This window comes from Prunus persica, chromosome G1, assembly GCF_000346465.2.
Source record: "Prunus persica cultivar Lovell chromosome G1, Prunus_persica_NCBIv2, whole genome shotgun sequence".
Classification (NCBI taxonomy): Eukaryota; Viridiplantae; Streptophyta; class Magnoliopsida; order Rosales; family Rosaceae; genus Prunus; species Prunus persica.
Genome location: NC_034009.1, coordinates 42,825,939 through 42,837,180, shown reverse-complemented (window position 1 = coordinate 42,837,180; position 11,242 = coordinate 42,825,939). Strand labels below are relative to the sequence as shown.

At 35.0% G+C, this 11,242-nt stretch overlaps 2 protein-coding genes across 3 annotated transcripts; both read left to right on the top strand.

Annotated features, from left to right (window-relative positions):
• On the top strand, positions 1,262 to 3,170 carry LOC18790955 (39S ribosomal protein L41-A, mitochondrial). Of its 2 annotated transcripts, none has more exons than XM_007223751.2 (4): positions 1,262 to 1,419; positions 2,257 to 2,411; positions 2,520 to 2,584; positions 2,828 to 3,170. In XM_007223751.2, the coding sequence occupies exons 2-4, from the start codon at positions 2,267 to 2,269 to the stop codon at positions 2,894 to 2,896; spliced, it is 279 nt and encodes a 92-aa protein (XP_007223813.1). In that variant the 5' UTR covers positions 1,262 to 1,419; positions 2,257 to 2,266; the 3' UTR covers positions 2,897 to 3,170. The 2 variants fall into 2 exon arrangements, with proteins under 2 accessions (XP_007223813.1, XP_020416119.1); XM_020560530.1 differs by having other exon boundaries at positions 1,263 to 1,419; positions 2,254 to 2,411.
• On the top strand, positions 5,582 to 6,342 carry LOC18788339. The gene has a single exon (XM_007224484.2). The coding sequence runs from the start codon at positions 5,619 to 5,621 to the stop codon at positions 6,120 to 6,122; it is 504 nt and encodes a 167-aa protein (XP_007224546.1). The 5' UTR covers positions 5,582 to 5,618; the 3' UTR covers positions 6,123 to 6,342.

The following is an 11,242-nucleotide window of genomic DNA, read 5'->3' as shown; positions in this document are numbered from 1 at the left end:
AAGCTAAAGTATATGTACCTTTTTTTCCAGAACAGTTAGATTATTATTTTCATTAATTTATTACTTTAGTTTAGGTAATGCCATTCAATTTCAAAAAGAACCCTATTGGTTGGGTGAAAGTTAAGGGCCTTTTCTCTGTGGGGTTGGAAGATTAATTGCTAAATTGGAGGAGCTTGAAGATGTGACATGGGGTGGAAAAACTGAAGGTTTGTGAGGGGGGTTAATGTTAACAAAACATCAGAGGTTCCTATCAAAGGGAAAAAATATTGTTCTGGAACATTGAGGAAGATGTCCACAACAATGAACTACGGCCGGGCAGGAAGAGAAGGATGTTTTAGGAACAAAACAAGCCCTGTTGTCTTCAAGATCAAGTTATCATTAAGACTGAAAGCACATAAAGCCTCTTTCATTTCTCTGCAATTTGTTGAGTGGTCCTCTGGTTTTTTGTCCTCTGAATGAGTGCGCTGTTGAAAAACAGTGTTGCCATCTAATTCACAGTCACTACTGTCTGGGGAGATGTGCCCGTTGGAAAACCAGTGAAAAAGGAAACATAAATTTTACTTCACTTTTGATAAAGCTTGGTTTTCTCGAAGTTGGTGCTTGAATGAAAAAAAAGAAAGAAAAGGATTATAGGCCTTCTTCCTTTTCCTTGGAAAGAAGACGTATGAATAATCATGGGTTCTAATCTATCACAAACCTGTTATAACAACAACAACAACAACAACAACAAAAAAAAAAAAAAAAAAAAGGGGGGGGGGGGGGGGGTTTATCAGAAGTTAGATATCAATTGTTGAATTTAAATAATAAAAAGAGGAGAAGAGCGAGAGTCAAATTCTTGTCGTGAATGTGAAGTAAATTGTTTACTTTTAAAGTCACGAACTCACAAAATGATATGCTAATAACATTCTCTTTTTTTTCTTTTCATATTCACTCTTATTTTCTTACCTTCTTTTATTTTTGGAAAAAGACTTCAATATTTGACTCTTTTGAATTTGTTTTTCCTTTTCAGCTCTCTCAAATGAGTTGGAATGTCAAAGAGTTCAAAATTTGTTGTGAAAAAGCTGGATTCCTAAACATCCTTTATATTTTTGTCGACCAAAAAAATCATTACATTTAGCAAATAAAACATCATTAATATTTTGTTAAATTGAAATTAGGACATTAAAAGTCTCTTTATCTTGTTTCCATTAAAAAAACAGAAAAGAAAAAGAAAGTCTCTTTATTAGTATAATAATTTAATCCAACAAACCCAACCCACCTGAGTTATGGGCCTTGCCCGTATGTCCTTGCTCGCCTTCCCCAATTATTTTTCAGCAGAAAAGCCCTAAACCCTCTGCAGTGGCAGCGTCACAACCCAAAACCCAGAATCATCATCTGCACGACATCGTCGACATCAGAACCTCACTTCTCATTGTTCAGGTATCATCTGCTATCTATCATTGCCATTTTTTCTTTTTCTTTTTTCGTTTAATCTGCTCATGATTCGTGAAATTTGTTGAATAATATTGTTTACTCTGTGAATCTTTGAGGGAAAATGAAGAGGCTTTCTTTAGCCTATGCCAAAATCATGAACTGGGTCTTGCCCTTAGGAATGAAAATGCTTGAATCTCATAGCTTTTTGAATGTTATCAGTAATTTGATTGGCAGTACGTAGTGCCATGAATCAAAAATCAAATCAATAGGCCAAGTTTACTTGCTTGTGGGGATGAGCTGAAGGTGTTTGTGTATTTGTCTGTTTGAGTGATACAGGTTATGCCCGAGCAGAGAGTTACGTTTAACTTATTGTGTAATTGTTTTAGCTAAAGAATTAGTATGAAGACAAGTATATTGCAATCATATGTCTTTTTCCTACTCCCATAGGATTTATATATAAGGTAAATTGAGTGAATTTGTTAAAACTTAGGATATATTTATATATTCATTAGTTTGTTATGTCATAGAAAAGCTGTGCTGCTAATATTCTCTTAGAATCTAACATAACTTGATTGTATAGACAATGAGGTATAAAAACTTGTTGAATGTGGTTATGACTTGGTAATATTGTCTTCATCCTTAATGAAAGTATCAATGTTAAAACTGTGGCGTTTATTGTCTTGAGATAAATTCTTGGTTTCACCACAGTTTTCTTGGCCCTTTTTGAATAGGAAATGCCTCTCTCTCTCTCTCTCTCGCTGATATCTTTGTTGATTACATAGCATGTATTTATGGTTTCAAGTATGTTTTATAATTGGTTTTAATTTAATTTGTTGTTAGAAGAAGTGAAGAAATGGCATTGGGACTAATACTAGGGTTAGGAAGGGCATTTCGTCGAAAGCGCACATCATCCCTTGACATTCTTTCCTCCAAACGTGCCCCAAGGGATTACTACAAGGGGAAGAATTGCAAGCCCATTGGTTTCCACACCCGAAAAGGTTTGCCCTATTTCCATTTTTGCAATTTTGACAAGGGGCTCAATCAAATTTTTTAAGGGTAGGAATTACCACTTGACATGTTATCCAAATTGCCCAAATTTTTTGCAGCTAAGTATGTCGTGCAGCAGGAGAAATTACCTAACTATGTAGTCCCTGATTTAACTGACTTCAAGGTGAACATATTTCTTTGTATCTTTCTTCTTCATTCTTTTGTTGCATTTAGCATTTATAGTTTTTATCTGTAAATTTAAGGTTCCAAATGGAAATTGGAAGGTGCATGCTGCGGCTCTGCTATAGCACACTTCAAACTATTCTTACTTAAATTGATGCATTTGAAGTTTTAACTAAGCAAACTACTCCTCACTCTTACAAGCATACATGTAGTTCTGAATTACTTTTCCCCTTTTTGCTCGCAGCTCAAACCGTATGTATCCCAGTGCCCCAGAGAATTCAAGACTAGTGAGTCTGCTGATGCAATTAAATAACCAGGCTGAGCGACAAGCATCTGATCTGTTCGTTTATTGTTGTAATTGCGAATTAAGTTCGTGTTCATATATTTTTGAGTAGGATGTAAGACTGAGTTGGTGAGGTTCTTGTTTGGCAGTTTCATACATTCAACTGTGAGTTAGGAGGGAAGACTGTAAGTTGATGATATACCTTTCTTCTTAGTTTAAGCATTGCTTTATATTGACTCAACTAATAACCATAACTTCATCGGATTGGCTTGCAGAATATATACTCGAGTATTATTTGAATTAATATTAACTATTGCAATTTTCCTCTATAGCTTAATTCGAAGGTACTTCACTAGAGACACCTATAAATACTAGCACAAAAAAAAAATTTAAAAACAAGTTGCTGGTGCCTGAAGTGGCGTGCCTATTGCATAAAGGTGAGCTACAGCCAAGTCCATATATTTATGGACATGAATGCAGCACTCCGGTGGACTGGGGGTTTTAGAGGCCCAAAATGGTTTATTGGGGATGGGTTTTTGGGCATGGGCTCTATTTTGTCCAGCCCTATGGTGGTTGAGCCTTAGATACAAACCCAATTTGGGAGACCTTAGGAAAAGTTTTAGCCACCAGCCTCGAGAGAAAAGTTTCAGCCACAGACGCCCCCATTTAGGGTCAGTGGCCTTCATCCCTTTACTACTCCCCTTCCCTCCCCTCTACTATCTTCTCTTCCACGAACGGATTTAGGATTTCAAAATGAGATGGGCTGAAATTTACATTCTGTAATTTATAAGATTCCAACAAGATTTCTAATGATTTATCTTAAAGGGAACATCCACGTTCAACAAGGGATTTCACACCACTTACGTTGCAACCGATTCTTGTTTTATTGGCCCCAATGTCGTTCATTCTCTTTAACTTGTGTTTCCCATTGGGCCTTCCACTTTTACTCTGCAAGGTTCGCCCAATGAACCATATTTTATAGTGCTATTTCGACCTCGATTGCTTGAATTCAGAGCAAATAGAAAGAATGACAGAGAGAAATAATCAAATTCTGGGGCATGCGCATTAAGAAGAGCCCTTGCCAGTGCCAGATGCCAGCAAAGTGGTCATTTGGCTGAATAATAAATTGCAGGAATTGCAGGGACCAGCTGGGAGTGTAAAGGACAGACAAAATATACAAGTTTATTATTTCCCTAAACCCATGCCATGAGAGAGATGAGATGAGAGCTTTTGCTTGCATTGCGTGTTTATTTTAAAAAAAAAAGGTGTGGATGAAGGAGTAGCATATGAGGTTGGTTTTCCTGGCTGGAAGGAATCCAATCCCACTGTCAAGGACCTGGTTTTCCGCGTGCTATTTAATGAAAGAAAAATCACTGTCAGCAGATTGGTAGACCAAAGGCTGATGCCCTCACCAACACACCAACACATCAAACCTTGGTTGTATTATAGCCTGGTTTGACCATTTTGACCTGCTTCAGTTCACACTGTTCATATTCTTTTTTGGCCCACTTTTTCAATATTATTGTCATTATCTCTAGTCTCTCAACTCTCAACCAATATGCAGCACATGTTATATCATTTTCTGAGCAACAGCTAAGCTTGTTTCTTTTTTTCTTTTTCTTTTTTATGTTTTCGTTTTATTTATTAGTTTTTTGAGTCAATCTGCTAAGGTGGTTTCTAGTGCTGCGTTTCCACTTTGGACTGCAGTGGACATGTAAACCGGGATCAAAGAACCTTTGCTAGTAGCTACTATCAGCTAGGAAACTTTTTTTTTATTTTTTTTTAGTACAAACGATTGGGAGATTAAGATTTGCATAAATATTTATTGGGTATGTAGGTGTTTCGAACTTCTAACTACATGGACATAGACGAAGTTAGAAGAGCTCACGAAACTTGCTCAGATTACACCTTTTAATTGTACCACAAGAAAAAACAAAATAAAACCCAACCAAGTGACCAACTAACCACTATTGTTTTGTTGATTACATTTTTAATATGTCCAAATGCATGAGAATATATGGATTTTTCTTTGTTTTATTCTTTGTGAAATTACATGCAACAGCCACCGCATTTAGAACCCATGTTTAGTCTTTAGGGATCACCAACCAACCATTAAGATTAATTATGAATTACTAGCAGTTATTTATTTACTTGTACTATTACTACTAATTTTTTTTTCCATATACATTTCCAACACTATCATTTTGTCAATGGCATGTGTTTTGACATTTGAGTAACAAACACGAATTTTGTAATGGAAAAAATAAATTGTAAACAAGAATTTTCCTTTTCTTATAAAAAAAACAAACCATATTATACGTCATGACCAACGTCCTTTTAATATACTTCCGCACATTCCCTGTGTCGAAACGTCGTCGTCTCCTACTTTGATCCCGTCCACGCTCGCGCTTTATCCTTTTTCCACGCCGCCCCCCCAGAGAAAGCTTGGAAATTTCCACTCTTTGTTTTTTTATCCCCAATGGCCATTTCCACACTCGTTCTCCTCTGCACAAGCATCACAGCCACCGACTTCCAATCCCAAGTGGACCCCACACATACTCCCATCAAATCACAGCCCTCCACTTGGTCCTCCATGTCCAACTTTTTTCAAATTCTCCAACTCGTCAAAAAAAGGTATTTTAAAGAAAACCCAAAGAAGCTCGCATGAACTAACATGGAAACACACCAACCATAATATCTCTCTATATATTTTGACACAAACAAGCCCACACAGCAGCTCACATGAACAAAAATGGAAAAGCTGAGGAGATCATCCAACAAAAGAAAGCCCGATATTGCCCGGTGCAAGAAGCACCCAAAGCACCAACAATCGCCCGGCGTTTGCAGCTTGTGCTTGAGACAAAAGCTAGAACGGCTTGCTCAAAAGCTGTCAACTTATTCTGGCTCGCCACTTCTACTACGTAGAACCTTGTCTACCACCTCTCCTTCGACGACGTCGTCTTTATCGTCGTATTACTCATCCTCTTCGGGTTCTTCTTTGTCGTCTCCGGCACCGGGATATGAGCAAAAGGGCCCCATTTCTTGGTTTCTGAGTGGTGAAAATAATGTGCTCACTAAAAGTAGGTCGCTGGTTAATTATTTTCCAAGGAGAATGAGAGGGAAAGAGGGCAGCGAGGAGAAGAAGAAAAGTAGGTTTTGGTCGAAGTTGCTTCGTCCCAGAAGTAAGCGGAGGGAAGAGAGTTTGGTGCATTCTAGGACTGTGAGAGAGATCAGGGTGCCTAATCGGGTGTTTTGAAGGCCAAGTTGTTAATATTTTTGTTCTTTATTATTTTTTGGGATTGTTCTTGATATAGATTAGAGTGTACGTAGCAGATTTCTGATCACAATTTTACATCAGAAAGCTGACAAAAGGAAATTAAAAATTTGTACTATTTGTGTAATACCAGTGTTTTTGTACAACTATATATCGTGCAATCATACATACAGGTCATTTGAATTCAACTACAGGACATTAACAGTGCTTCAATTTTTATCGAAACTCTATTGTTTAGGTTTAGGATTTAAGATTTAATTCGCATAATAAACATTGTCTTTGTACTTGTTTTTGTTTATCTTATCAATAAAATATTATCGTTCTTTTATCTCAAAAAACACATAACATAAAAACATAAAACAACTTGAATTTCAAACAGTTGGAGGTTTGGGATGTTCATTTAACATTTGTATATAGTAACGTTCTCTTGACAAATTTGTGTTGTGAGACGGAAGTTTATAGTGTCAAAATTTATGAACATGAATCATATATACGTTTGAATGAGAATCAACTTGGTAAATGCTAATATTCACAGGACTTGCAATATAAGCATCTTGTTAGGCACACAATCCGGCAAAAGATGATTTTTGTATAATATTGTATCACTTTAATTTGTACTGATGCAAGTATTTTAGATCTGATTCTCCATAATATTTCCATTTTGTTGTTATGCAGTTCATATCGAAGTTGGTGAATATTGTGTTGTGTCTGCAGCATAATAATAAGACAATTTCATATGTAACAACAAAGAAACAAACTGGCATGACTTTGGTTGTTAGTTCACAGAAACTCCATCCAAGAAATTTCCTGAGGTTATAAATTCAACAGTCAGCTGCCCACGGTCTTTACTATTTAGGGTTGATTTGATCCATACTTCCCTTCTCCTTTAATAAATAAAAAATAAAAAAACACAAATGGAAAAGCCTTTGAGAGTAAAACATGACCTGCGGCGGTCCAAATTCGTGGCAATTTCCAAATTCCACAATGGGTTGTAAAGTTCAAATTGTTAAGCTGGCAGCAAGAGGACATTATTAACAAATTGTATTTAAATTTTAGGATTCCTAACAATACTCTTACCACTTGGCAATTTCCACAAAATTTCAAAATACTTGTACTGTTAATTGCATATTAAAAAGAATACGTGACTAACGGGGTATACTTCAATGAAAAATAGTCTTAATTTGTATATCAAAATCAAAGGTCTCATGTTTAAATCCTCCTGATATCTTAATTGTGTGTGTGTCTTAAAAATTGATAGTTTATTTTAATTTTCTTCTATTGTTTTTTATTTGAGGATTTTTTTTTTTTTTTTTTTTTTTGTCTTGGTCAAAACTCGGGGAAATTATTCAAGGCATATATAGAGTGTATGTATTAATGTAGACTTTGTATAAGACCAATAAAAAAATCGAATAAAGCAAATCATATTTTCATCTTCTGTCACATAACTGATCAATTTTTAAAAAGAAGAAAGAACGCAGAAAGTAGAAAGAGAGAGAAGCCCCAACAAGGAAACATGGTGACCCTAATGATGGAGCAGATAAACTACCCATTATATACCACCTGAATAAGAAAATGGATTTCCTTCCTTTTGCCATCTTTTTCCTTGAAAAAGCCAAATAGTAATGATATAATATAATATTAGCTCCTTGGCACATACGTGATTGGTTTTTTTTTTTAATATTTTAATTTATTTTTTATTTATTAAAATTAAGAAAAGATAATCTATATATATAAAGCAAAAGGCAGAGAATGGTGAAACATTCAAAATACCAGAAAATGCCCTTGGTTAATGCAAACATTAAGAATTCAAATTATTAATTAAATGAGGATAATATGGTAAATTCACACTTTTTCATATTTAAAAAAATTAAAAGAAAAAGAAAAGGCAGATAATGGATCCTATTTTTATGGAACACAACTACCCATTATCTTTTTTAATTCTAAAATAAATTTACTTATTTTTAAAAAAAAACCTCTCGCAAGCGCGGAAGCGCGTGCAGAAAGGCTAGTGTTTCATAAAAATAGAACTTATTATCTGATTTTATTTTATTTTTAATATGAAAATGTGAATTTATCATATTATCTTCATTTAATTAATAATTTTAATTCTTAATGTTTGAGGGTGCATGCGGTCAAGACACTGTATATATCGTCTGAGGGTGATGAATCTATGATTCTAGTATGTATTCTGGTGGGCGCCTGGCTGGTTGTTCTATTGCTGCTTCTAATTTCAGTTGATTGTTTTGAAGTGAAAAAAATGCTCCTTCATTTGATTCTGTGACAGCGGAAGTAAAGTGGTAGATGAATAGTTGCTGCTTGAGGTGGTCTTACAGTGAAAGCCCATTGGGTCCGCGATAATTAATTTTAATTCTTGAACAGTTTTATAGATGATTAGGCCCATCAAGTGTGGGCAATAATAACCTGCCTAATTGTCTTGCAAATTCATTGAGAATAGGGCAAGTACAACATACATACAACAAGAACACAGCCTAAAAGGAGGGATCTCTTCTTTGGAATAGAGTAAATCTAAAGAACATAACAATAAGGCACAACCAACGTAAGACAGCGAGCATAAAAATTGCACATCCTGACAACCCAGCTCAGGCCGGAGCTAGAATTCTTAACATGAAAGGACCAAAATTTCAAAATCACTTTCACATAGGTTTTTCATCTTCAACTAAGAGGACCAGCACTAATCTAATTGTAGTAATTGTATTGTTATATCATATATTTTATAATATATTACAAGAGATTGAAAATTAAATGGGAGGGCCAGTGAACAATCTCTCAATCAATTTGGGACCGGAAACACTTTCAAGTAGAGGGCATTTATCACACAGCTTCCACCAAGACATTTCAGAGTTCGTCATGGAGAGACCTGGTTTAATTTTCCAATTGGTGGTTTTAAATAGAGGGGAGATTTAAATACAATACCTCGAGTGCAAAAATAACTGCTTTTAACTACTTTAACTATAAATCCCTTTTATATTGACCTAATTTAAATGAATATTATAATTATTCTGATTTTTTATTTCTCATGTCCTTACTAACACATATAGAATTAAAAAAAAAAGTTGGCTACTGAGTGCATTTGGAAGTCCCCCAAACTATAATTTCATGCTTTGGGACAGCCCACTAAGCCTGATGGACACATAGAACTATAAACAGAGTCATGCTCACAATGATTTCTAGAATATCTTTTTATTTAAAATTTTAACAATCATCCATTGTTTTATGTGGATATTATGAGATACATGGTATAACTAGATTCTCTTCCAATCACATCACAACATAAAAATGGCTTATCTCACTCTTTTAATAATTTCTCTTGCTACAAATCAGAGAAGGAGAGAGACAAATTATTTTTTATTACAAATTGAATTTAGGTTAAATCACTCTCAAGGACAACATGAAAGGACAAAATCTAAAGATCACTGTGGGTGCCAAGCCCGCCATACAAGGCACTGTCCATTGCCCATGGCAATATCCACCAACTCCCTATCTCTCTAGTTACTACAAAGTTTAATCCAAAAGAAAAAAAGGTGGCGTAGGGTTTGAGAATAATATGATAGATGAACTTAGTAAACAGATTTTTGTAAATTTTTTTGGGATGAAAAAATTATGTTATCAGGTAGAGAGGGAGAGTTGCCCTAGTAGTTTTTTATCAGGTCATTTGTACTTATTTTTTCAGTGTTAATATTGTGTTTATATTTACGTCCTTTAATTTTTTTTTAAAATTATTAAATACTCTAAATCCCAAACACTTAACTCATAAACGCTAAATCGACACAAGATCAACACTAATTATCATAGATATTCTTCTGTAATTTACAACTATAAATTAGCCCAATTATATGCCCATTATTAGTAGTAGCTGCTACATAAATTGATCAATTTATGTCAATTCATAACTAACTAGCTTTGGCTGTCGCTTGCGGAAATTAGGTTTAGTGCAGTGCGTTTGTTGATCTTTCAATTGAATCCACAAGGCATACAGCCAGCCAACCCCGTAGAAAGTGGATGTCGAGCTTTCATGAAAAAGAACCAAGCCCCACAGATATATATGCTCTATCTGGCAATGAATCCCTTTTTGTTTTTCTCCTTGTATTGAGTGATAGTGGTAGGTGACTTTGAATTTATGAGTTCTTCAACAGTTATACCATTCAAAAAGACCACTAATTATGATTCGGAAGAAAACCGAAAAGATTTTGGCACAAAAAACATTGGTTTTGGTTTGTAATCATAAGCTTTTTTAATGGATCTGTTTGCCACTTCTGAGTTCTAAGCCAACAACTCCTACCTCGCGTACACTTGACTTGTTAACTTGCTATGCGTCTCTGTCCTGATCCAAAGCCGTGTGTCCTATCATAATAGACTTCTAAATTTTTTAATTCCCTTTGGTTTTTGAATTTGGAAAAATAAGAGGGCGAAAGTTGAAGACCAGTCGTAGGTATTGGATGGATACAAAGATCACTTCCATAGGTATCGTGTCGTTATTGTTAAAGCGTAAATGGATACGGATTGTGACAATTTCTTTTTGGGCTTCTTTTTAGTCAATTTAGAAAATTTGGCACCAAATTTCATAATATAGATGATTTGTGTTATGATGATAAACTTATTCTGTTATAATTCGTATTTAAAGAGTTGTTTTTAACTCCCAACTTTCAAATCAAGTTTTTCAATTAAACTTTTGCTGATTTTTTTAACTTTTTATCGACACGGAATTCATATCAATCAACGGTTGAAAAGTACACACACCGACACATATACGTGTGCAAGAATACAATGTACTGTGTACCTCATACGTACGCAAATCAAATATTTTAGAAGCTTGTATACTCCTTAATTTAATTATCACTTCTTGGGTTGATGTTTTCGTTTTCATTGGTCATGATGCTGTGGAATTGGCCACTCCAAACTTGTCGTGTGCAGTACGTGACTTGTGGGACTACGACTTTTCAAAGTCTTGTTGAATTGCTTATTAGGGACTGACTTATATATCGAGTTTTTTTTGGTCAGTTCTGCTAATTATGTAGTGTAAATGATACTAATCATCAATCCAAATGTGCATATTCGTAGGTTGAACAAATGACACAAGTGCA